The 27840-nt window shown below is 46.9% G+C and overlaps 1 protein-coding gene across 1 annotated transcript in view; it reads right to left on the bottom strand.

The window, feature by feature from the left end:
• Window positions 1–1570: 1570 nt before the first annotated feature.
• Window positions 1571–27840, bottom strand: part of DNAAF9 (dynein axonemal assembly factor 9) — a 137874-nt gene continuing 111604 nt past the window's right edge. Inside the window, exons 33-37 of the mRNA XM_058192901.1 lie at window positions 27619–27693; window positions 23783–23991; window positions 8773–8838; window positions 6312–6405; window positions 1571–2689 (exon numbers count right to left, since the gene is read on the bottom strand). Of these exons, the coding sequence (XP_058048884.1) occupies window positions 2577–2689; window positions 6312–6405; window positions 8773–8838; window positions 23783–23991; window positions 27619–27693 (557 nt within the window). The 3' untranslated portion in view covers window positions 1571–2576. The remainder of the gene's footprint in view (window positions 2690–6311; window positions 6406–8772; window positions 8839–23782; window positions 23992–27618; window positions 27694–27840) is intronic.

Below are 27840 nucleotides of genomic sequence, written 5' to 3'. Positions count from 1 at the left end.
AGTTTGAGGCACTGTCAGGGTCACTTGTGTTCCCTCATTTCTCGCTTTGGGAACATCTTCAAACCATCATATGTTGGTTAGTAGCACCTCGTAGGGACATATATATGTTCCCACAGTTCTCACTTTAGGAACATCTTCAAACCCTCAAATGTTGGTCTGGAGCAGATCTAAAGATCATTAGTCTTCTCTCATTTCTTGCTTTGGGAACACCACCAGACCATCATGTTGGTTAGTAGCAGTCCTTAAGGGCAAGTATGTTCCCCTTTTTTGCTTTAGGAACATCTTCAAACCATCATATGTTGGTTAGTAGCAGCCTTTAAAAATAGACACGTTCCCTCATTTCTCACTTTGGGAACAACTTCAAACCATCATATGTTGGTTTGAGGCACTGTCAGGGTCACTTGTGTTCCCTCATTTCTCGCTTTGGGAACATCTTCAAACCATCATATGTTGGTTAGTAGCACCTCGTAGGGACATATATATGTTCCCACAGTTCTCACTTTAGGAACATCTTCAAACCCTCAAATGTTGGTCTGGAGCAGATCTAAAGATCATTTGTGTTCTCTCATTTCTCACTTTGGGAACACCACCAGACCATCATGTTGGTTAGTAGCAGTCCTTAAGGGCAAGTATGTTCCTCTTTTTTGCTTTAGGAACATCTTCAAACCATCATATGTTGGTTAGTAGCAGCCTTTAAAAATAGACACGTTCCCTCATTTCTCACTTTGGGAACATCTTCAAACCATCATATGTTGGTTAGTAGCAGCTCTTAAGGAGAGTTGTGTTCCTCATTTCTCGCTTAGGAACATCTTCAAACCCTCAAATGTTGGTCTGGAGCAGATCTAAAGATTATTGGTGTTCTCTCATTTCTCGCTTTGGGAACACCACCAGACCATCATGTTGGTTAGTACCAGTCCTTAAGGGCAAGTATGTTCCCCTTTTTTGCTTTAGGAACATCTTCAAACCATCATATGTTGGTTAGTAGCAGCCTTTAAAAATAGGCACGTTCCCTCATTTCTCGCTTTAGGAACATCTTCAAACCATCATATGTTGGTTTGAGGCACTGTCAGGGTAACTTGTGTTCCCTCATTTCTCGCTTTGGGAACATCTTCAAACCATCATGTGTTAGTTTGTGATACTAATCAAGATCATTTGTGTTCCCCAATTCCTTGCTTAAGGATCTCCACCAAACTACCATGTTGGTTAGTAGCAGCTCTTAGGGACATATATGTTCCCTCAGTTCTCATTTTAGGAACATCTTCAAACCCTCAAATGTTGGTCTGGAGCAGATCTAAAGATCATTTGTGTTCTCTCATTTCTCGCTTTGGGAACACCACCAGACCATCATGTTGGTTAGTAGCAGTCCTTAAGGGCAAGTATGTTCCCCGTTTTTGCTTTAGGAACAACTTCAAACCATCATATGTTGATTAGTAGCAGCTCTTAGGGACATATATGTTCCCTCAGTTCTCATTTTAGGAACATCTTCAAACCCTCAAATGTTGGTCTGGAGCAGATATAAAGATCATTTGTGTTCTCTCATTTCTCGCTTTGGGAACACCACCAGACCATCATGTTGGTTAGTAGCAGTCCTTAAGGGCAAGTATGTTCCCCTTTTTTATCTTTAGGAACATCTTCAAACCATGATATGTTGGTTTGAGGCACCATCAAGATCATTAGTGTTCCCTCATTTTTCAATTTGAGAACATCTTCAAACCATCATATATTGGTTTGAGGCACTGTCAGGATCACTTGCGTTCCCTCATTTCTTGCTTTGGGAACATCTTCAAACCATCATGTGTTAGTTTGTGATACTAATCAAGATCATTTGTGTTCCCCAATTCCTCGCTTAAGGATCTCCACCAAACTACCATGTTGGTTAGTAGCAGCTCTCAGGGACAGATGCGTCCCCTCGGTTCCCGCTGTGAGAACGTCTTCCAACCATCAGGTGTCGGTTTGAGGCACCGTCAAGATGACTTGTGTTCCCCCATTTCTCGCTTTGGGAACACCACCAAACCGCCATGTTGGTTAGTAGAAGCCTTTAGAAACAGGCACGTTCCCTCATTTCTCGCTTTAGGAACATCTTCAAACCACGATAGGTCGGCTTGGGGCAGCTCTTAAGATAATTTACATTTGACCTTGGGGTTATGGCTCGAAATCAGCCTTTTTAGATGCGTTTCCCTCAGAAATAAAGCAGGGCTGCCAAACAATGAGCAGTCCCCGATTATCTCGGTTAGTAAACCTAAGCAAAAGGGTTTTGGGAAACGTCAGAAAAGTAACCTGAAGGACCATCTCAATGACAGAGGAAATACAGCTCCGTAAACGCTTGAAATGAAAATTTCCATGATTACGCGACAACAAATTTGGAAATACGCCGGCCCACAAATATCACTGGGGCCGTTATCACATTTTAAGGTGCCAAGCTAACGTGAATGCAACTTAAATTTTTTTTTTAAAAAAAAACCAGCTTTAAAGCTAGCCAAGATGAAACAAGGATGTTTTCTTGGGTGACAAATTAATTTTCAGAATGTAAAGAAGCTCTCTGGGATTTTTGCTGTACCGCACGTGGCTCCCAGGCTTTAGGTCTTCTGCTCGAAGAGATCGTGATATTCTTGGTCGTCCAGTTCTCGGTTGTACTTTTCAATCTCTCGGTTCGCCTCTTCCAAGTAATCGTTCATGAACTGGTCCATTACTGGGATGAAACCGTTAAGGAGAAGAAAAGAAGAAGAAAAAAAGGATTTCTGGGAAGAACTTGAGAAACAACTAAAGAGGAGTATAAATAGTCCTCGATTTACGACCATAATTGAGCAAACATTTATATTGTTAAAAGTGAAACATTTCTTTCTTTTTTTATTGAAAAAGTTTTACAAAGACAAAAACAAAACAAATTTTTTTTAACAATGTTGGAGATGTAATTGTGAGAATGCTACTTATTATCATGTATGGTGGACTTTTAAGAAAATCAAGGCATTTTGGATAAAAATCTGGCGGAATATGCAGAATATTTTGAAAAAGAAGATAAAATTTACTCCACAGTTGTTTTTATTGGGCATGATTACGGAATGTACGGTAACAGAGACTAAATTATATAGCCATTTGTCTGAAATGGTGTAGAGTTTCCTGCCTGGGCAGGGGGTTGGACTAGAAGACCTCCAAGGTCCCTTCCAACTCTGATATTATTATTATTATTATTATTATTATTATTATTATTATTATTATTATTATTATTATTATTATTATTATTATTATTATAAATTGATTTTAAATTTAATAACAGCTGCAAGACTCTTGGTTGCGCAATATTGGAAGAAAGATCTACCTACAATTGAAGAATGGACGCTTAAAGTATCGAACTTAGCAGAAATGGCTAAAATTTCTGTGTATTTGAAAGACTATTCACAAGAAAGATATATAGTGGAATGGAGAAGTTGGATTGACTAAATAAGTATCAGACTAAAAAGTATCAAATAGCTTATGAATGAATCTAGGAATTGTAATATATTAATTAATTGGGAAAGGGGAGTTTAAGAGTGCAAAGGGAGAGGAGAGACTATGGGTTATAGTTTTTGTTGTATTTTAGTTTATGATTGTTAGATTTTATACCCTGTATTTTGTTCTGGGAAGTCTTGGGGGGGGGGGGAAAGGGTGGAGGGAAGGGGAAGGGAGGGGGGGAATAATTGTTAAAAGTGAAAAATTTCTTAAGTGAATTTGTCCCATTTATAACTTTCTCTTGTGGCCTGTCGGCCGCCAGCTCTTCCAATAGCCAAATCAGAGGAGGAGGAGGAGGGAGGAGGGAGGAATGGGAGTTAGGGTCAGCATCAAGGCAACTTGGGAGCCCCGAGGGGGAAGAGGGAATGGGGCTGTCAGAGATAGAGAGGCAGAGGCAGAGCCTGGGCCGTCCGTCAACCCTCAGATGGAGAGTCAACAGCCCCCAGGTCTAGAGGTGGCTGATGAGGAAGAGGAGGAACAGTTAGATCCTGTTGTGACTCGTCCTCCCTCCTCTCCTCAGCCGGGCCCCTCCCGTCTCCAACCGGGCCTGTTATCAGACTCCGAGTCTGATAATGAAGATGAACGGCCTGTCATGCCTCCAGCCCCCGGCTCTGGCCCCATGCCCAGAGACGATTCCAGGAAGGAACAAACAAACCCGATAAACCTCACTCATACGGATTGGAATTGCTCGGGCCTGCTCCTTCTGACCCCTCCCTTTCCCAAACGGCAGAAGGCAATTCAAAGTGGGAGGATCCTCGCTTCCGGAGATCTGAGAGGCGACGCCAGCAGAAGGAAGGGAGGGGCAGGCCTGGAGAAATGCTGAGTCATGGAGCCACACCCCACAGCCTATATAAAGGACCTGCTTTTGGCATTCCAACCTTGAGTCAAGCAAAGTCTCATCTGGTTTGCTGATATCGGACTCTATCGCTGAAGTCACAACTTGGACTCCTGCCTGCCCTGTGATAAACCTCGAAGGAATTTGGCAAGCTGCAGAGGCATCGTTGTCACGTTTGATACGGACTTCCTTGACCCAGTCGTCGGAGGGGGACACGACAGATCCAGTGCCTGACGTGCAGATGCAAAGAAGGCAGTGGAGAGGAGAGCAGTGGAAATGTATGGACTGGTCCTTGGGATAGAAGAGCCAAAGAGCCACCGCTGCTAGCGAAGCCCCACCCTGGCTCGGGGGATAAAAGGCAGAGGGCGGAAATGAATAGATGTGGCAAACAACTATTCATCTCCCGATCAGACGGACTTGTTAGCCCGCGGTGAGAGAGAAACTTTGCCGGGGCCGCCGGCTCTCCCAATAAAAGAATCGTTGTTTCAACTACAGATGGTTTGTTGTGTTTGGAGAGCTGGGTCAGAACACTTTCCTTGCCACATTTGTTAAGGGAATCACTGCAGATGTTAAATTAGTAACCCGGTTGTTAAGTGAATCTGGGTTCTCCATTGACTTTGCTTGTCAGAAGACCGCAAAATTGACTCCTCAGCTGAAACTGTTATAAATATGAGTCAACTGTCAAGCATCCCGAATGTAAATCAGGTGACCACGGGGAGGCTGCAGTGGTCATAAGTGTGAAAAATGGTTGTAAGTCACTATTTTCAGTGCCGTTGTAACTTCGAGCGGTCAGTAAATGAACTGTTGTAAGTGGAGGACTACCTCTAGCGTTCGGCTTACGACCACAATTGAGCCCCCAGCTTGGGCCAATCATCAGGACAGGAGATGGTGTGTTTTAGTCCCGCCTCAGGCATGAAAGCCAATTGGGTGATTTTGGGCCAATCACTAGGAGATGGTGAATTCTAGTCACGCCTTCGCCCTGAAAGCTGGCTGGGTGACTTTGGGCCAATCACCCGAAGGCTGCGAGTTCTAGTCCTGCTTTAGGTGCGAAAGCCGATGAGGTGATTTTGTGCCAATCGTTCTCTTTCAGCCCAACCCACCTCTCACAGAGTTGTGGGGAAAACAGAAGGAGGAAAGAGGGTTGATTTTCTGTCCCCCCTCGCCTCCGTCCGAGCGATGGCTTAATTAGCCGGCACTATCAGCTCTGGCAGCAAACTAGTGAGCTTCTGCCAGGTGTCTCTGTTATCTCCCCTCGACGCAGGAACAAACAGTACTTTAGCTCTTAGTTAAGCAGTTGATTTGCCTGCTACGAAGAGGCACAGCAGCTCTTGCTGCCTTTATATCCTGTGGGGTGTGGCTCAATGACTCAGCACTTCCTAGGCCTCCCCCACCCTTGCTTCTGTTGTTCCCTCCTCTCCTGCCTACAAAACCTAGGGTCCAGCCAGGCCTGATTGCCATCAGCTGGGTCTGGAGGCAAGGCCTGGGGGGGAAGAATCAGGGGATGGAGGCCTCGTTATATCCTCCACCTGGCCTGCCTCTGGCTCCTGGAGCTGAGCCAGGGAAGCCGGTGCTCCCGAGGTAAGTCCTGACGGCCCTTCCTCTCACTTTCCAAGTCACTTTCTGGCAGGAGGCCTGGCTCGGGGGGTGCAGACACAACAGTTAGATATGTTCATCACCTTAAGTCAGGGGACTGCAAACTTGGCTCTTTTAAGACTTTGGACTTCAACTCCCAGAGTTCCTCAGCCAGCTTTGCTGGGTAAGGAACTCTGGGAGTTGAAGTCTAACGTCTTAAAAGAGCCAAGTTTGCAGACCCCTGACTTAAGTGATTTGTAAAAAAAATTAATAAAGGTGAGATATAAATAAAAGGAAGGAGAAAGGAAGGAAGGAAGGAAGGAAGGAAGGAAGGAAGGAAGGAAGGAAGGAAGGAAGGGAGGGAGGAAGGGAGGAAGGAAGGAAGGCTGCAAAACACACTAGGTATAACAAAAGATACATGGATGGTAATCCATCTTGTCGCCAAAGAAATTCACAAACTGGGTCCCGTTGTAGAAGTAGCCAGCTGGAAGTGGATCGAGGTGTCGTTTTACCTGGAATTCAGAGAGAGAAATATTGCTAAAAGTGGTATTCATAAAACAGACTCCCACTGCAAGTCCCTAAATGTATATTTTAAATTTTTTAAATTTGCATAATTTTAATACCCTGTTCCCCTGAAAATAAGACCCAAACGGAAAATAAGCCCTAGCATGACTTTTCAGGATGCTAGTAATAGAAGTCCCACCCCCAAAATAAGCCCCAGTTACGATTGTCAGCCAGATGTGATGCATTTAGTACCGTATTTCCCACAAAATAAGACATAAGCAGAAAATAAGCCCTACTGCGGTTTTCGGAGCAATAATTAATATAAGACCCGGTCTTATTTTCAGAGAAAAATGGGTATTTTAATATATTTTGATTATTTTTCTGTTTGTTCTGTAGCCAATAAGCCGCTGAGAGTTGCTTTATAGGGAAGATAGCCGGCATAAAAACTTTAATAAGTAAAAATATAAATAAATTAGGATCCCAGGTGAAGCACGCTTGTCTAGAAACTGAACCTTGTGAACCAACAACACACACAAAAAACAGTCCCTTAGTACTAGCCTCAGCAGAAGAGGCCAAGTGGAGGTAGTCCTCGACTTACGACCAAAAGTGAGCCAAAAATTTCTGTCGCTAATTGTAAGTGAGTTTTGCCCCATTTTCCTGCCACAGTTGCTAAGTGAACACTGCAGCTGTTTGGTTAACAACTCCGTTGTTATGTGAATCGGGCTTCCACGTTGACTTTGTTTGTCAGAAGGTTACAAAATGGGGATTGCGCGATCCCGGGACACTGGAACGGTCATAAATACGAGACAGTTGCCAAGCGTCTGGCATTTTGATCACATGACCATGGGGATGCTGCAGCGGTCGTTAAGTGTGAAAAACGGTCATAAATTGCTTTTTTCAGACTTTGAACGGCCACTGAGTCATAAGTCGAAGACTACCTGTACACAACTCTTAGATACAGATTAACAGAGTTGGAAGGGACCTTGTAGATCATCTAGTCCAGGGATCTGCAAACTTGGCTCTTTTAAGACTTGTGGACTTCAACTCCCAGAGTCCCTCAGCCAGCAAAGCTGGCTGAGGAACTCTGGGAGTTGAAGTCCACAAGTCTTAAAAGAGCCAAGTTTGCAGATCCCTGATCTAGTCCAACCCCTTCATCCAAGCAGGAGACGTCATTAAAAAAGGACAACAAAGAAAGTTCTTTCTGCGCCAACTCAGGAAGCTCAAACTGCCCAAGGAGCTGCTGATCCAGTTCTACAGAGGAATTATTGAGTCTGTCATTTGCACCTCTATAACTGTCTGGTTCGGTTCTGCAACCCAACAAGAAAAACACAGACTTCAGAGGATAATTAGAACTGCAGAAAAAATAATTGCTACCAACCTGCCTTCCATTGAGGACCTGTATACTGCACGAATCAAGAAGAGGGCCGTGAAAATATCTGCAGATCCCTCGCATCCTGGACATAAACTGTTTCAACTCCTACCCTCAAAACGACGCTATAGAGCACTGCACACCAGAACAACTAGACACAAGAACAGTTTTTTCCCGAAGGCCATCACTCTGCTAAACAAATAATTCCCTCAACACTGTCAGACTATTTACTGAATCTGCACTACTATTAATCTTTTCATAGTTCCCATCACCAATCTCTTTCCACTTATGACTGTATGACTATAACTTGTTGCTGGCAATCCTTATGATTTATATTGATATATTGACCATCAATTGTGTTGTAAATGTTGTACCTTGATGAAGGTATCTTTTCTTTTATGTACACTGAGAGCATATGCACCAAGACAAATTCCTTGTGTGTCCAATCACACTTGGCCAATAAAATTCTATTCTTCTATTCTATTCAGAGAAAAGCATGTGCCAACTGCAAACATTTACCAAAGGGAGGAGAGAGCATTCTGCCTTTTAGTTTAGCAGATTAAATTAAGTAATAAACAAAGACGGAAGGGACAACACAGCCAATCCATGGAGTTGTAACTCCAGTCGAGATGAAGATGTGACCGTTCTCCTTATGTCCTTTATCTACTTTTATCTACTTTATATTCCAAAGCACCTGAAGGCGGGACAAGGAATAACGGATGGAAACTAATCCAGGAGAGAAACAATCTGGAGTTAAGGAGAAATTTCCTAACAGTGAGGACAATTAACCAGTGGAACAGCCTGCCACCAGAAGTTGTGGGTCCTCCATCACTGGAGGTTTTCAAGAAGAGACTGGACAGCCACTTGTCTCCTGCTTGAGCAGGTGGCTGGACTAGAAGACCTCCAGGGTCCCTTCTAGCTCTATTCTGATGGATTGATAAAGATACTTTTTGCTCGGCTCTGCTGACTCAGCTGGTCCTACCCAGAAGCCATTTTGCTCACTTACGTGAATGTTCTTGATCTCCTGGGACGTCAACATGCCTCGAGTCTTCAAAGCTTTTCGTTGGGGTTTCTGTGTTTGGGCGAGACAAAGAAAAAACCAGTTTAGCTTATTTAAAACCTAAATGAAAAACTAAAAAAAACCCTAAAAAACCCTAAAAAACCAGAATCGGATAAATGTAGAGTATAATTTGAGAACAATTGTTTGGTTTGAACAATTTAAACCATCATCCACCAAAAAAACCATCATCCACCACACGGATGCTCAGGGGTCCCAGCCGTTTCTCCTCTTAGAATAACGACACATGATATGTGGATGGAAAGAGGAAGAATTTGGGAAAGAAAAATTTAAAATTTATTTATTTATTTATTTATTTATTTATTTAATCACATTTTTATACCGCCCTATCTCCCAAGGGACTCAGGGCGGTTTACAGCCTAATAAAAACATACATATAAATACAAAATAAAACACCAATTAAAAAACTTATTAAATAAGGCCGAATATTAAAAAATTACAATAAGATAATAAAACCCCGTTAAAACCAAATTTAAAATTTAAAATTCTAGTCCAGTCCTGCACAAATAAATAGATGTGTCTTAAGCTTGCGGCGAAAGGTTCGAAGGTCAGGAAGTTGGCGAAGTCCTGGGGGAAGTTCGTTCTACAGGGTGGGAGCCCCCACAGAAAAGGCCCTTCCCCTGGGTGTTGCCAGCCGGCACTGCCTGGCGGACGGCACCCTGAGGAGTCCCTCCCTGTGAGAGCGCACGGGTCGGTGGGAGGTAATCGGTGGCAGCAGATGGTCCCGTAAGAATGCTTACAAACCTGAAATTCAACAAGGACACAGGTAGTCCTCAAGTTATAACCGTTCACTTAGTGACCGTCTCAAGCAGTGGTGAAATCTGAACCGGTTTGCCACCGGTTCTCTGGCCGTGCATGCGCGGTGTGTGCCAAGGGCGCACTGTGTGCGCACATGTACAGTGCGCACCAAATGCACACTGTGCACAGACATGCATAGTGTGCGCCAAACACATGCTGCGCATGGAAAAAGGAGAAGGGAAGATAAGTAGAACAGCGAGGGAGGGGGAAGAGCTGTGCTGCATGATTTAGATTCACTAGAAAATAGGTGTTGTGCCTCGCTCGCCCCCCTCTCCGCAGCCGGGCCTCTCTCGTCTCCTGCCGGACGCTGATAGTGCAGAAGAATGTCCTGGCGTGCCTCCAGCCCCCAGTCCTGGCACCATGCCCGGACAGACCGAGCAAGACGAATGGCCTGACATGCCTCCAGCCCCCAGTCCTGGTGTTGTGTCTTGCCCGCCCTCAGAGCAGCCGGGGCCTTCTTACCTGCTCCCCAACACTGAGGAATGTATGCCTTCTGGCCCAAGTCCTGGCTCCATGCCCCCACAAACTGCAGAAGAAGGAGCACCTCCCTGCCCCAGCCCTGACTCCATGCCCAGGCAAACGGAGCAGCTAGACCCCTCCCCCTCATCCACAGCAGGTGAGCCTGAGGAGGGTTTACTCCCAAGAACAGCTGATTGGAGTGACCCTCGCATCAGAAGATTGGAGAGGCGGAGGCAACAGAGGGAAGGGAGGGGCAGGCCTTAATGAGTGCTGAGTCATGGAGCCACACCCCATGGCCTATATAAAGGAGCTACTTTCTGGCAGTCTCTGAGTCAGGCAAAAGTCAAACTTATCTTGCTGAAGTCACTTACTGGTCTCCTGCCTGCTCTGAGGACTTTGCTAGGACTTTGGGCAGAGCTGCAGAGGCAAGCCTGATTCGGATTTCCCGGACCCAGCCGTCAGCGGAGGAGTGGGACACGACACCTGGCACCATGCCCGGACAAACGGAGCAGCTGGGCCCCTCCCCCACAGCATGTGAGCCTGGGGAGTATAAAGCCAGTCATGAGCTGGAATTACCGGCAGCTGGAGGCTGGAGGGACCCACGCTTCCGGAGAATGGAGAGGCGACGTCAGCAAAAGGAAGGGAGGGGCAGGCCTGGATAAGTGCTGAGTCATGGAGCCACACCCCATGGCCTATATAAAGGATCTGCTTTCTGGCATTCTCTGAGTCAGGCAAAATCTAACTTGGATTGCTGAAGTCACATCCTGGTCTCCTGCCTGCCCTGAGAACTCTGACAGAACTTTGGCAAAGCTGCAGAGGCTTTGCGGCCACGCTTGATACGGACTTCCCTGACCCGGCCGTCAGAGGAGGAGTGGGACACGACAATAGGATTTCCTGCTTTCTAGCAATTTTAAATCGTGCAGCACAGCTGATCATTGGAAATACTGATTAGGAGGAACTTGTAGCTTTTTTTTTTTTTAACTACCAGTTCTCGCGAACTGGTAGTTTTTATCACTATAGGTTCGGCCAAACCGGTGCGAACCAATAGCATTTCACCACGGGTTTCAAGTTACAAATCCACTGAAAGGCAGGACCAGAAGCAACAGATGGAAACCAACCTAGAACTAAAGGGAAATTCCCTGACTATGAGAACAATTACAGGTAGTCCTCGACTTACGATAGCTCATTTAGTGACCGTTTGAAATTACAATGGCACTGGAAAAAAAAGACTGTTTTTCACTCTGACGACTGTCGCAGCATCTCCATGGTCACGTGATCAAAATTCAGAGGCTTGGCAACTGACTCATATTTATGACGGTCGCAGTGTCCCTGGGTCACGTGATCCCCTTTTGCGACCTTCTGACAAGCAAAGTCAGTGGGGAAGCCAGATTCACTTAACGACCGAGTTACTGAATTAACAACTATAGGGGTTCACTTAACAACTGCGCTTTAAACTGTATTTTATTCCAATTTCACTTTAAATCGCATTTTATCAGATTTCAGTAATAATTTGTGTCTGGAACTCTGCCCTTCGACATGGCCAAGGGCTAATCAATAAAATAAAACTCAACCAAACTGAACTGTGACAAGAAATGTCGTAAAATGGGGCAAAACTCAACCTTTGCCTCACTTAGCAACATAAATTTTGGGCACAGTTGTGGTTGTTACAAGTTGAGAACTTTTCAGTGTTGTACGCTAGCTAAAGTAGCTTTGTGCCTAGCTTGAAGTCACCTGGAGCAGGGGTCTCCAACCTTGGTCCCTTTAAGACTTGTGGACTTCAACTCCCAGAGTCCCTCAGCCAGCTTTGCTGGCTGAGGGACTCTGGGAGTTGAAGTCCACAAGTCTTAAAGGGACCAAGGTTGGAGACCCCTGACCTGCAGTGTTGGAGCCCACCGGATGTGACTCCGATATTCAAAGTCGATAACATTCCTACCACCGTTTTACCGAGGGACGTAACTCGAGGACTGTGACCCGCCAAATATTCAGAGTCAAATCTCGAAAGCCGCCGTGGAAACCTGGGCAGCAATTATCTCAGAGAAGACTGTGACGCTGAGATAGCGTGGTGCCAGGAGTGGGCAGCTTCTAATCCAGATATGTTGAATTTAATATCTGATCTAAGCAGAAGGCTTGCAGCTTTGATCTCCTAAATCTGGAGACCACTCAACTGGATTTGAACCAATTACGGCAGCTGCCAATACTGGAAATATAAATGGGGGGGCCCAGTTGATCCTCCTAACTGTTAACGTCTTGCAAACTTGACGTTGTATTGCGACGGAATGCCATCCCCCCCTCAAAATTGTTGTCTTCATCCCTGCCTGAAATTCAGCATCACTTGGGCAGTGCTGCCCAATGGTTAAACGATCTAGATATCCGGCCATACGCTTAGCCACTCTACTAACTGCTCATATATGATTTAATTTTAGTCACAGTTTTTATGTGTGCAGGTGAAGCTAAGCAAGATCACATCAAATACCTGTACAATTAGCACAGGGCCCCCCCAAGGCTGTGCGCTCTCCCCACTTCTCTTCTCTCTGTATACCAATGACTGCATCTCCAACGATCCATCTGTTAAGCTACTGAAGTTCGCAGATGACACAACAGTGATTGGTCTCATTCAAGAAAATGACGAATCCGCATATAGACGAGAGGTCGAACGACTAGCCTTGTGGTGCAACCAAAACAATCTGGAACTGAACACACTCAAAACCGTAGAAATGGTGGTAGACTTTAGGAGAAACCCTTCCATACTTCCACCTCTCACAATACTAGACAACACAGTATCAACAGTAGAAACCTTCAAATTTCTAGGTTCTATCATATCGCAAGATCTAAAATGGACAGCTAACATCAAAAACATCATTAAAAAAGGACAACAGAGAATGTTCTTTCTGCGCCAACTCAGTAAGCTCAAACTGCCCAAGGAGCTGCTGATCCAATTCTACAGAGGAATTATTGAGTCTGTCATTTGCACCTCTGTAACTGTCTGGTTCGGTTCTGCAACACAGCAAGAAAAACACAGACTTCAGAGGATAATTAGAACTGCAGAAAAAATAATTGCTACCAACCTGCCTTCCATTGAGGACCTGTATACTGCACGAATCAAGAAGAGGGCCGTGAAAACATTTACAGACCCCTCGCATCCTGGACGTAAACTGTTTCAACTCCTACCCTCAAAACGACGCTATAGAGCACTGCACACCAGAAAAACTAGACACCAGAACAACTAGACACAAGAACAGTTTTTTCCCGAAGGCCATCACTCTGCTAAACAAATAATTCCATCAACACTGTCAAACTATTTACTGAATCTGCACTACTATTAATCTTCTCATCGTTCCCATCACCAATCTCTTTCCATTTATGACTGTATGACTATAACTTGTTGCTGGCAATCCTTATGATTTATAATAATAATAATAATAATAATAATATTTTAATTTGTATACCGCCCTTCTCCCGAAGGACTCAGGGCGGTGAACAGGCAGATAAAATATACATAGATACAATAATTAAAAACATCCCTTAAAAAACTAATTTAAATGCCCAAAATATTAAAAACGTACTTCCCCATAAAATCACAGAATTTTAAAAACCCATCCAATAAAAATAAGAATCAGGCTAGTCCAGCCATACGGAATAAATAAGTTTTAAGTTCGCGGCGAAAGGTCCTAAGGTCAGGTAATTGTCGAAGTCCGAGGGGAAGTTCGTTCCACAGGGTCGGAGCCCCACAGAGAAGGCCCTCCCTGGGGCCGCCGGTCGACACTGTGTGGCTGACGGCACCCTGAGGACTCCCTCCGTGGGGGAACGTACCGGACGAGGGGAGATAGAAGCCGGCAGTAGACGGTCCCGTAGATAGCCCGGTCCTAAGCCATGGAGCGCTTTAAAGGTGGTAACCAATACCTTGAAGCGCACCCGGAAAACAACAGGTAGCCAGTGCAGTCTGCGCAGGATAGGTGTTATATGGGAGCTCGAGGCGCTCCTCAATAACCCGCAGCCGCTGCTCTGAACTAGCTGAAGTCTCCGGTGCTCTTCAAGGGAGCCCCATGTAGAGAGCATTGCAGTAGTCCAGGCGAGAGGTAACGAGCATGAGTGACTGTGCATAAGGCATCCCGGTCCAGGAAGGGACGCAACTGGCGGATCAGGCGAACCTGGTAAAATGCTCTCCTGGAGACGGTTGCCAAATGGTCTTCAAAGGACAACCGACCATCCAGGAGCACGCCCAAGTTGCGTACCTTCTCCATCGGGGCCAATGATTCACCCCCGACAGACAGCCGCATCTGCAGCTGACTGTACCGAGGTGCCAGCATCCACAGCCACTCCGTCTTGGAGGGATTAAGTTTGAGCCTGTTCCTCCCCATCCAGACCCGTACGGCCTCCAGACACCGGGACAGCACTTCGACAGCTTCACTGGGGTGGCCCGGGGTGGAAAAGTACAGCTGGGTATCATCAGCGTACAGTTGGTATCTCACCCCAAAGCCACTGATGATCTCACCCAGCGGCTTCATATAGATGTTGAACAGGAGGGGTGAGAGAATCGACCCCTGCGGCACCCCACACATGAGGCACCTTGGAGTCGATCTCTGCCCCCCTGTCAACACCGTCTGCGTCCGATCAGAGAGGTAGGAGGAGAACCACCGATAAACGGTGCCTCCCACTCCCAACCCCTCCAACCGGCGCAGCAGGATACCATGGTCGATGGTATCAAAAGCCGCTGAGAGATCTAATAGGACCAGGGCAGAGGAATAACCCCTATCCCTGGCCCTCCAGAGATCATCCACCAGTGCGACCAAAGCTGTCTCCGTACTGTATCCGGGCCGGAAGCCGGACTGGAACGGGTCTAGATAGACAGCTTCATCCAGGTACTGGGGTAGCTGACATGCCACCACACTCTCAACAACCTTCGCCGTGAAGCGAAGATTGGAGACTGGCCGGTAGTTCCCTAAAACAGCTGGGTCCAGGGAAGGCTTCTTGAGGATGGGTCTCACCACTGCCTCTTTCAAGGCCGCGGGAAAGACCCCCTCCCGCAAAGAAGCATTTGTAATCCCCTGGAGCCAGCCTCGCGTCACCTCCTGAGTAGCCAGTACTAACCAGGAGGGACACGGATCCAGTAAACATGTGGTGGCGTTCAGCCTACCCAGCAACCTGTCCATGTCCTCGGGAGTCACAGGATCAAAGTCATCCCAAACCACCTCAACAAGACGGGCCTCAGAACCCTCGCCTGGATCTACCCAATTTTGATCCAATCCGTCCCGAAGCTGAACGATTTTGTCGTATAGATAACCGTTAAACTCCTCGGCACGCCCTTGTAGGGGGTCCTCCCGCCCCTCCTGTTGAAGGAGAGAGCGGGTCACCCGAAACAGGGCGGCCGGGCGGTTATCTGCCGACGCAATGAGGAGGAAGCGTGGGCAACCGCAACCCTCATTGCCACTAGGTAGGTCCTACTATAGGACCTAACTAGTGTCCGTCAGCCTCAGAGCGGCTGGATCTCCAGGCACTCTAGGCGCCTTCTCCGCGCTTCATCTCCCTCAGCTCCTCGGAGAACCAAGGAGCTGGTTGAGACCGACGCCGGGTCAGAGGCCGCAAAGGCACGACACGGTCCAAAGCTCCAGCCGCGCCCGCTCCCAGGCCGCAACTAGCTCTTCAGTCGAGTCGTGGGCCAGGTGCTCGGGAACGCCCAAGCTCCGTCAGGAACCTCTCCGGTCCATCAGGCCCCTGGGACGGAACCACCGCATTGGTCCCGCCCCCCTGCGGTGGTGGGTAGCGGTCAGAAAGTCTAGACGAAGGAAAAAATGATCTGACCATGACAAAGGTTCAACAACTAAATCATTTAAAACCAGATCATTAGACCACTGGCCAGAGATAAAAATCAGATCTAGGGTACCTCCCCCGCCGTGGGTAGGGCCGTCAATTAACTGAATCAGGTCCATGGCGTCATGGAAGCCATGAACTCCTGAGCTGCCGAAGATGCTACGCCGGCTGATGGCAATTGAAATCCCCCATGACCAACAGTCTGGGGGTTTCAACTGCCAGCCCGGCCAGCAACTCCAACAGCTCAGGCAGGGCTGTAGTCACGCAGCAAGGAGCCAGGTACGTGATCAACAAGCCCACCTGAGTTCTACGACCCCACTTCACGAAGAGGATTCACACCCAGCTATCTGAGGCACAGTGGTTTCCCTCGGCTCGAGACTCTCCTTAATAATAACCGCCACCCTCCACCCCTACCCTGGGCCTCGGCTGATGGAATGCTCGAAGCCTGGTGGGCACATCTCCACTAGGGGACCCCCTCAGTGCCCAACCAGGTCTCCGTAATGCCCATAACGTCCGCGGTCCCTTCCTGAATAAGATCTGCAATCAGGGGCTTTATTAACATGGACCTGGCATTACATAACATCAGCCGGAGGCCCAGGTCCCGATTACTCTGGCCACTGGTCACGGAAATTTCTGGGGGCCGAGCACGCAATCGTCAGAAACAGCGAGGGCGAGCCCCGAGACCTGATGTGGCCCCCTTCCGTCATATCTGCCTCTCCCACTTACCGTAGTAATAACTCGACCCTGACAAACTGGAACGACACCTCGCCATAACCCCAGGACCTATTAAGTTACCGCCACAACACATGGTGGACCTAGCCCCTCCTGACGGGTTTTCCCCACCCATCCACCCCCGCATTAAAATTCCCATTAAAATTCCCATTAAAACTCCCTTAAAAAACGATTAAAACAATTAATTAAAATCCCTAAGTCTCCTATTTTTGGCATGCCACCTCGGGTTCCAAAACCCGTCCTCAAGATGGGCCTCGATAGTGTAGGGGCCAAACCCGAGAGAGGGAATCTCGAGGGCAAGAAGGTCGGCCGCTGTAAAAGTCCGCATACTAAGAGTCCGCAAACAAGCCCATCCTGGACCAGTCAAGATGATAATTGATAATTCCGCAATTCCGGTAGGCACAGTTGAGGAATAGTTCTTGGGCGGTAGATGAATAACACCGCCATAATTCAGTCGTTTTCACCAACCCCTCATTCTACAGTCCCGAGGGTGGTTAAGGAAGGAAGGAAGCTGTTACACTGTTAGGCCAGGGACATCCACCAGGCAAGGCCGCCAGCCGCTAAGCCATGTCTCTCCCAAAATCCGAGGGGGAGCAGGGTCTTAAAGGTCCCCCAGCAGGCGGTCCATAGACGCCCTTAGGTGGTAAAAATAATAGAGAGGACGACCACTAGGCCGAGGACATCCTCCAGATGGTACCAGCAAGGCGCCCATCGGGCCCACCTGCACTCTCCAAATAGGCTGCCCAGCCGGCCTGGCCGCTGGAATAGGCCGCTGGAATAGGCCGCTGGAATAGGCCACTGTCCGCTGGGCCGCTGGGCCACACCACCGACTCCGACCCCAGGCCAGTTCGCGGGCCCAGTGGTCCACCGTCGGGCCAGGCCATCTCCAGACCGGTCAGGCCAGGCCAGGCCAGGCCGCCACCGCCATTGCCGCCACTGAAGATCATACCGCTGGGAGGAAGAGGCTCCAGGCTCCTCCCAAGGGATCGCCGAGCCGCCGCCACCGCCGTCGCCACCACTGGCGGGAGAACCAGGCCAAGCCGCCATCCCGGCGATGGTCTATCGCTGGTGGGAGAGAGCCCGGGCCCTCCCAAGGCCATGCGAAGCCCGGTCGCTGCCACCGCCGCCGAAAAATGCGGAATCCCGAAAGAGCCCGGCCGCGGCAGCCGCCGCTGGAGAAGGCCGGGCCATCGCCGTTGGGGCTTTCCCCGAGGCCATGCGACGCCCGGCTGCCGCCACCGCCGCCGGCAAAGAATCCCGGCCGCGGCAGCCGGCGCTGGAGAACGCCGGGCCATCGCCGTTGGGGGGAGAGCGCTCCGGGGCTCCTCCTGAAGCAGCCCGGAGCCGCCCAGCCCCACTCTACCCCTTCCCTGACGACGCACACTGCCCTCTACCCGGGCGGGGGGTCCAAGTTCCTAAAAAGACCCCCCCAAACCCGGTCAGGTCCGGAGAAGGCCCGTCGCCGCATCTCCCGTTCAGCGGCGCGGCGCCATCTTGGACATGCGTAGAATCTTTCTTTATATTGATATATTGACCATCAATTGAGTTGTAAATGTTGTACCTTGATGAACGTATCTTTTCTTTTATGTACACTGAGAGCATATGCACCAAGACAAATTCCTTGTGTGTCCAATCACACTTGGCCAATAAAAATTCTATTCTATTCTATTCTATTCTATTCTATTCTATTCTATTCTATTCTATTCTATTCTATTCTATGCATCATGAGGGCTGTAATGTTTTAAAAATGGTTCACTTTACCGTCCGTGGTGTTTTATATTTCGAGACACATTTCATATACTGTTTTTTTGTGTAAGTTTTTATATTTCGATGCACATTTCCAGAGGTGGGCTTCAGATAATTGAACAAAGCAAGTTCACCAAGAACAAAAAATGTGAGCAAGTGTGCGCGCACGCTCGCTTTGCTCGTGCAGGCTTGCGCACACACGCACTGCATCAAAAACACAGCCTTTGTATAGGACGGGATAGATTCGCTCCTGCCCATGCCTTGCACACAGCGTCAAAAACATGGCGATTGTATAAGACGGGGATAGCGCCACGGCAGATGGGGGGGCTCAGCTGTTGGCCGTAACTAGCGGTTCACTCGAACCGGCTGAATTCCACCCCTGCACATTTCACATGCTCTGGTGTGAAATGGGTGGAAACTAATTAAGGAGAGAAGCAACTTAGAACTAAGGAACAATTTCCTGAAAGTTAGAACAATTAAATCAGTGGAACAACTTGCCTCCAGAAGTTGTGAATGCTCCAAAACTGGAAATTTTTAAAAAGAGGTTGGATAACCGTTTGTCTGAAGTGGTGTAGGGTTTCCTGCCTGAGCAGAGGGTTGGACTAGAAGACCTCCAAGGTTCCTTCCAACTCTGTTATTCTATTTTATTCTATTCTATTCTATTTTATTCCATTCCATTCCATTCCATTCCATATTCTATTCTATTCTATTCTATTCTATTCTATTCTATTCTATTCTATTCTATTCTATTCTATTCCATTCCATTCCATTGCATTCCATTCCATATTCTATTCTATTCCATTCCATTCCATTGCATTCCATTCCATATTCTATTCCATTCTATTCCATTCCATTCCATTCCATTCCATTCCATTCCATTCCATTCCATTCCATTCCATTCCATTCCATTCCATATTCTATTCTATTCTATTCTATTCCATTCCATTCCATTCCATTCCATATTCTATTCTATTCTATTCTATTCTATTCTATTCTATTCTATTCCATTCCATTCCTATTCTGTTCTATTCTATTCCATTCCATATTCTATTCTATTCCATTCCATTCCATTCCATTCCATTCCATTCCATTCCATTCCATTCCATTCCATTCCATATTCTATTCTATTCTATTCTATTCTATTCTATTCTATTCTATTCTATTCTATTCTATTCTATTCCATTCCATTCCATTCCATTCCATATTCTATTCTATTCTATTCTATTCTATTCTATTCTATTCTATTCTATTCTATTCTATTCTATTCCATTCCATTCCATTCCTATTCTGTTCTATTCTATTCCATTCCATATTCCATTCCATTCCATTCCATTCCATTCCATTCCATTCCATTCCATTCCTATTCCTATTCCTATTCCTATTCTATTCTATTCTATTCTATTCTATTCTATTCTATTCTATTCTATTCTATTCTATTCCATTCCATTCCATTCCATTCCATTCCTATTCTAATATTCTAATAATACACATTTCATAGGCTGTTGTTTGTTAAGTTTTTATGCATTAATGCTGTAATTTGTTATAGGGTTCATTGCCAACTGCCTATCATCCAGAATTGCGGTTGGCTTAAAACAACTAACCTTTTTCCTCTGTTGAAGAATTTGTATCGTGCGAAGAGGAAGAAAAATGTTTTATAAAATGACAACCTAGACTGATGCTTACATTTGACAGCCCGATACATTTTTAAACGATTTGGCACGTATATCAAAGACCCAGAAATCAAGCATTACATCTGATGAAATGTCCCAGGGATCAATTTTCATGCGATGTTCAGAACCGATAGACATTAATTATGTGAATCACAGAGGCGGATTGTGGCGGTTTATGAATTTTAAGATGCTTTTAAATGTCAGGCTTCTGAAAAAAAATCTCTTTAATGTGCGAAACTGGATGGCTACATAGCTAGACTGTGTGGGTTTGCATTTTAAGATATGTTTGTGCGCGCACAGAAATGAAGATAATGGGACTTTTTGCTTTGCTTCTTATAAAAACTATGCCCGGTTTCAATCCTTAACACAATCTAATATAAAAAAATATTTCTGCTCTTGAACCTCTACTCTCCAAAGCAATAGAGGGCAGGACAAGAAGCAACGGATGGAAACTAATCAAGGAGAGAAGCAACCTGGAACTAAGGAGAAATTTCCTGACAGTGAGAATGATTAACCAGTGGAACTGCTTGCCACCAGAAGTTGTGGGTGCTTTATCCCTGGAAGTTTTTAAGAAGAGGCTGGACAGCCATTTGTCCAGAATGGTAGAGAGTTTCCTGCTTGAGCAGCAGGTTGGACTATAAGGTTTCCCTGGCACATATGTGCTAGTCGTTCCAGACTCTAGGGGGCGGTGCTCATCTCCGTTTCAAAGCCGAAGAGCCAGCACTGTCCGAAGACGTCTCCGTGGTCATGTGGCCGGCATGACTCAATGCCAGAGGCGCACGGAACGCTGTTACCTTCCCACCAAAGGTGGTCCCTATTTTTTCTACTTGCATTTTTTACGTGCTTTCGAAACTGCTAGGTTGGCAGGAGCTCTTCCCATCTGTCCCTTATTTCTGCAAAGGTCGGATCTGCTGTCTAGTTGGTTGTTTTGTGACTCGGTGAGAACTTAACTCTCCGTGACTTTCGCCTGCCACTGTGCACTCGATCATCGGGAGTACTGAGGTTAGCTCACCCTGACAGATGTCTTGAAGCCCACGAGAAAAGCAGAAAAGGAAAAGTTGGAAGTCCCTGTGGCTCTACGGTGGCTGTTCTCGAAATGAGGAGCGCGTGCAAATTATCTTTATGTAACAGATTTCTCTTCGGTCTGTGCTGAAATTCATAACTTAACTAGCTGGAGGCCCGTGCTTCGCTACCAAACGATGTGATGGGGCTTGATAAATTGACATTTAAAGCTTGACAATTAATGAGTAGTTAAAAAAGTGACTGCATTATTTTGTTAGAGATGGGAAGCTAAGTTTCTGTTGCAGATGGAGACATTATTGTTAAGTGTAATAACAATAAAATAGATGGACTTAAGTCAGTAGTGAAATCCAAATTTTTCTACTACTGGTTCTGTGGGTGTGGCTTGGTGGGTGTGGCACAGCTTGGTGGGCGTGGCTTGGTGGGCGTGGCAGGGGAAGGATACTGCAAAATCTCCATTTCCTTCCCACTCCAGGGGAAGGATGGTGTAAAATCTCCATTCCCACCCCACTCCAGGGGAAGGATACTGCAAAATCCCCATTGCCTCCCCTCTCCTGGAGGAAGGACATTACAAAATCTCCATTCCCACTCCACTCCAGGGGAAGGATACTGCAAAATCCCCATTCCCTCCCCTCTCCTGGAGGAAGGACATTGCAAAATCTCCATTCCCACTCCACTCCAGGGGAAGGATACTGCAAAATCCCCATTCCCTCCCCTCTCCTGGAGGAAGGACACTGCCAAATCTCCATTCCCACCCCACTCCAGGAGAAAGATACTGCAAAATCCCCATTCCCTCCCCTCTCCTGGAGGAAGGACATTGCAAAATCTCCATTCCCACCCGCCTCTGGGGTCAGCCAGAGGTGGTATTTGCCGGTTCTCCAAACTACTCAAAATTCTGCTACCGGTTCTCCAAACTGCTCAACATTTCGGCTACCGGTTCTCAAGAACCTGTCAGAACCTGCTGGATTTCACCCCTGGCTTAAGCCCTTTAATTCCAGCAGCGCACCATGGCTGTTTGGGATTATCAGATATATAATTTTTTACAGCCTGTCTACTGACTTGGGGATGAGTTCGACGATACTTGTGTGCAGCTTCCCTTACTTGTGTTTTCCTAATCGCATCTCTAAACCTTTTTCTGCATTTTTTTGCCTATTTTCCCTTCAACTGGTGTTACAGTAGAAGGAACAGATTCGCCTGAACTGAGGGGGAAAATAAGGGGGGGGGGGAAATGCTGCCTCTGCCTACCAGCATCCATCGGTGTTCATCTGGCTAGCATCCTGTCATTGTGTGAGAGAGTTGAGGGGTGTTTGGGAAGGTGTGTTGAGGGGTGTGTTGTAAAAATAAAACTGAAAGTGAAACTCCTCTCCTCTGCTTGTGCTTTGCATTTGGAACAAGATTTCTTTTGAGGTGAGGAGGGGGAGTAGAACTCCTTAGCATCAGAGGGCTGTTTGGAAAGCGAAACAGTATTTGCTGTGTGAGCGAGGAGGAGGCTGGCCGTGGCTTAGCTCAAGTGTTCTGTATTAAAGCTGCTTCCTGCTGTGAAACTCCTGTGAAAGTGAAACTCCTCTCCTCTGCTTGTGATTTGCGTTTGGAACAGATTTCTTTTCAGGTGGGGACAGGGAGTAGAACTCTAGCATCAGAGCGTGTTAATCATAACATAGGAAATACGAATGGCTCTGATGGTCATTTCGAAAAATCCTTTCTCAGTGAGCACCTAGAAGCCAAGAGGAACATACGTGGCAAATTTCAAGTTTGTAGACTTTACGATTCTGGAGTTTTGTGATTACAGTGCGAGTGGTTTTCGCATTTATTTGCAGTGTGGGCATCACATCTCAATTGTGGTTTTGAGATGAGGACTACATGTACAGCGAGTCCTCGATTTACAACAGTTCACTTAGTGACCAAAGTTACCACAGCACTGAAAAAAAGTGACCATATGACCATTTTTCATACCTATCACCATAGCAGCATCCCCAGGGTCACGTGATTTACATTCGGATGCCTGACAAGTGATTCACATTTATGACGGTCGCCGCTTTCCCGGGGTCACGTCATCCCCTTTTGCGACCTTCCGACAAGAAAATTCAAAGGGGGAAACCGGATTCACTTAACAGCCGGGTTGCTAGTTTAATAACTTCGGATGTGGCAAGAAACACACGTGGCAGGAAAAATCGTAAAATGGTATAAAACCAGGGGTGGGGTTCAGCCAGTTCGCACCCATTCGGGAGAACCGGTTGTTAACTTTCTAAGCAGTTCGGCGAACCAGTTGTTGGAAGACATCTTATTTTGTATTTTTCCACTTTACAGGGCTAATCCTGTAAGGAAGGCAGGAAGGAAATTCTGGTGGTGTTTCTAGCCTCATCTTTATTGCCCTGCTTACAGAAACTGCCTCTCTGCTTAACCCTTACTACATTGTAACAGCTAAGGCGAAGCGCCCAATGATGTGAGTGACTCTGAGTTGGCCACACCCATACAGTCACATGACCTTTGAGCCACGCCCGCCCAGCTGGTCATTAGGGCAGAGAACCGGTTGTTAAATTATTTGAATCCCACCACTGGACAAAACCCATTTAACAAATTTTTCACTTACCAAACATAAATTTTGGGCTCAATTGTGGCCGTAAGTTGAGGACTATCTGTAGCTTCCTAAGGAGTGGAAGGTAACCCTCCCCCGCCGCCCCCAGGAATCCGGAAGAGAAACTCACCTGTTTGGCCGTTTGCCTCAGCCAGTCTTTGATGTCGTCTTCTTTGAGGGAGCATCCCACAAACACCAGGAAACATTCCTGAGTTCCAGAGTAGTCCCGGTTCTCGGTTTTGGAATCAGGAGGGGAAGGGAGGGGCCCCTCCTGGACAGGTACCAGGCTCAAGGTGTTGGAAGATGCGTGGTGACATACTTCAACCATCCGGTCAGAATCTGCGTCAAAGACACGACCAAAGGGGAAAGGGAGGGTTATTAATGGAGGGAGGGGTGGTTGGGTCCTGAGGTGGTCTCAGGTATGAGACCCCAGACTCAGTAGCCGTAAAGGTCCCGTCGGCCAAGGTTGAGTGAGGCTTCCATCTCTTCTGAATGCTAGCAAAAATAAATTACCAGCCGTGACCAACAATTATTACGACTGGACAACTATTTCTCTGAAATGATATATGGAAACGGTATTGTGATGGAGGCCCAAGTAGTGATTACCAAACACTATTCAGTCCTGAACAAACTTATTTTATTAAAACAGCTGACAATTAATTCATTCTCAGCTTCGTCCAAAACAAATTCTTCATAAACTGTCCTTCGGCTTTATCACCAACCTTTGTTGTCTTTGGCAACCTGCCAAAGGCTTTTCGTGGCAAAAACCCCACGAAGTTCAAGAGACGCTGACAAGAAGCAATGGAATCAATGTTGCTTTTCTACAAAGAACCCAATGGCTCATTGCTGCTCTTTTAAGCCTTATGGGAGGGGCCAATCATCTCCTGGCCTTACTCCCAAGTCGTCCTTTTTGCTTCAGCTGCTCTTGCCTTCTGGCAGCACTTTGCATGCATGCACTAGGAACACGCTCCTCCTGTTCCTCTGCCTCTCTGCTGTCCGTATTGCTCCCAGATGGCCCTGGCCCCATCTCTGCCTCCGATGCTTACCAGCTCCACAGGCTGCTGGCGAACCACAACAAACGGTGCCCAACCTTACCACTTTGGCGGCCCAGCACAGGGAGGGGGGGGGCTGTGAGTGGCAGGCGCATGCATGTTGTTGTGACTCGTCCTCCCTCCTCTCCTCAGCCGGGACCCTCCCGTCTCCAACCGGGCCTGTTATCAGACTCCGAGTCTGATAATGAAGATGAATGGCCTGTCATGCCTCCAGCCTTGGCCCCATGCCCGGAGACGATTCCAGGAGTGAAAGGAGTAGCCCGATAAATCTCACTCATAAAGCGTGTGTTCCTTTGGCTCAGCCTTCAGAGCAGGAAGCCAGCCAGGTATTGTAATTGCTCGGGCCTACTCCTTCTGACCCCTCCCTTTCCCAGACAGCACATCCAGCTGAAGACAATTCAGAGTGGGAAGATCCTCGCTTCCGGAGATCTGAGAGGTGAAGCCAGCAGAAGGACAGGTGGGGCAAGCCTGGATAAATGCTGAGTCATGGAGCCACACCCCACAGCCTATATAAAGGACCTGCTTTTGGCATTCCAACCTTGAGTCAAGCAAAGTCTTATCGAGTTTGCTGATACCGGACCCTATCGCTGAAGTCACAACTTGGACTCCTGCCTGCCCTGATAAACCTCGAAGGAACTTGGCAAGCTGCAGAGGCTTTATTGCCAAGTTTGTTACGGACTTCCTTGACTCGTTCGTCGGAGTGGGGGGGGGGAGACAACACATGTGCTCATAGCTCCATTGGTGTGAGCAGAGTGCGTGTGAGCCCTCCGCACGAACAAATGGAGCTTTGCACGTGACATGAGGGCACTTGTGCGCTTGCCCATTGCTTACGCGGCCTGTTATGAAAGAGCCCGTGGCCCTGTAATGGGCTGCAGCCCGGGAATTTGGGGTCCCTGGTATGTGGGGGGGGTCTCCTGCTTGAGCAGGGGGTTGGACTAAGAGCCCTCCCAGGTCCCTTCCAATTCTGTTATTCTGTTAATTGATTAGATCTGAAATACTTGCATAGAAAAGCAAAAAAAGCAACACAATCGGAGGCAAATTCCATTCTCTGGTTCAATAAACAAACAATTTTTTATTTATTTAATTTGGGTGTTTGGCAACCAGATTGTATTTATGGCTTGTTTGTTTGTTTGTTTGTTTGTTTGTTGATTGATTGATTGATTGATTGAATTTATATCCCGCCCTTCTCCGAAGACTCAGGGCGGCTTACAATGTGTTAAGCAATAGTCTTCATCCATTTGTATATTATATACAAAGTCAACTTTTATTGCCCCCAACAATCTGGGTCCTCGTTTTACCTCCCTTATAAAGGATGGAAGGCTGAGTCAACCTTGGGCCTGGTGGGACTTGAACCTGCAGTAATTGCAAGCAGCTGCTGTTAATAGCAGACTGCTTAGTCTGCTGAGCCACCAGAGGCCCCTGTTTGCAGTGTTCTGCATTTTACCTGACTGCATTTTAAGATGGTTTTGCCATTTTTTTCAGATTTTCAGACAATTTTGGTGTAGTGTAGGAATCTCCAAACTTGGCCACTTTAAGACTTGTGGACTTCAACTCCCAGAGTTCCTCAGCCAGCAAAGCTGGGAGTTGAAGTCCACAAGTCTTAAAGGGACCAAGGTTGGAGACCCCTGGTCTAGTGGTTGAAGCAGCAGCTAGAAACTGGGAAAGTGTGACTTCTAGTGCTAATTTAGCCATGGGAGGCAGCTGGGTGACTTTGGGCAAATCACCAGGAGATGGTGAGTTCTAGTCCCACTTCAGGCATGAAAGCCAATTGGGTGGGCCAATCACTAGGAGACGGTGAATTCTAGTCCCGCCTTAGACATGAAAGCCGGCTGGGTGACTTTGGGCCAATCACCAGGAGATGGTGAGTTCTAGTGCTGCCTTAGGCATAAAAACTGGGTGATCTTGGACCAGTCACATTCTCTCAGCCCCGCCCACCTCACAGGGTTGTTGTTGTGATAAAAATCGGAGGAGGAAGGTGCGCTGGATATGTTCGCCACCCCGAGTTATTTGTATGAATAATAAAGGTGGGATATAAACAACTAAATAAACTATAGAAAACTACAGGTTCACTTAACAACCGCAGCATTTGCTTAATGACTGCTACGAAAAAGGTTCTAAAACTGGGCCAGTCATGTGTCTGAGCTCACAACTATCATGAGTTACGACCATAGTGGGCCGGCTCCATTTAGGTCGTAACTCAAGGACTACCTGTAAAGAAATAAGGGAAATTTCATTTCGTTCACTTCTAGAGCAGAAAACTCTTGCAGCTGTACTGAGCTGGGGGTCCCACACATGCTGCCAAGCAGATTTGGGGGCTGTTACCCCAAACTTTGCCCTGAGAGTATCACAACTCTATAGAAGGCCTTGTTCTGTGCTCCAATTACAGGAAGTCCTCGACTTACAACCACAACGGAGTCCAACATTTTTGTTGCTAAGTGAAACATTTGTTTTGCTCCATTTTATGAGTTTTCTTGCCACTGTTGTTAAGCGGATCGTTGCAATTGTTCAGTTAGTAGCACGGTTGTTAAGTGAATCTGGCTTCTCCCATGGACTTTCCCTGTCAGAAGGTCGCAAAAGAGGATCACGTGCACTGCAACCTGTCATAAATGTGAATCAGTTGCCGACCGTCTGAATTCTGATCACCTGACCATGGAGGGGTTGTGTGAAAAACAGCCATAAAGTCCCTTTTTTTCCCAATACCATGGTAACTTTGAATGGTCACTAAACGAACGGTCATTAAGTCGAGGACTACCTGTACTTTCTTCAGCTCCAAAACTTGAGATACGTTTTTGAGACTCTTGTCAATCATGGGGCGTAAATGCAAGCATTAAAATACGTACGTAGATGACGCCTGGCAAAGATCGAGGATAAAATGGCTCAAAAATAGCGGGAGAGGTTGAGGCTAAACAGTTACCTGAAAACTTGACCTTCCCAAAAATGTGGTATATGTTTCCAGAGAAGGGACTCGATTTGTTAGATGACTTCAAAGCTGTTTGAAAAGACAATTATCGGGGTTAGAGCAGCGTTTTGTAACCTTAGCAACTTTAAGAAGGGTGGACTTCAACTCCCAGAATTCCCCAGACAGCCATGTTGACTGGGAGATGCTGGGAGCTGAAGTCCACCCATTTTCGTGAAT

Source organism: Ahaetulla prasina, chromosome 8, assembly GCF_028640845.1.
Source record: "Ahaetulla prasina isolate Xishuangbanna chromosome 8, ASM2864084v1, whole genome shotgun sequence".
NCBI lineage: Eukaryota > Metazoa > Chordata > Lepidosauria > Squamata > Colubridae > Ahaetulla > Ahaetulla prasina.
Note: the sequence above shows the minus strand (reverse complement) of the source record. Positions and strands in the feature narration are given on the sequence as shown.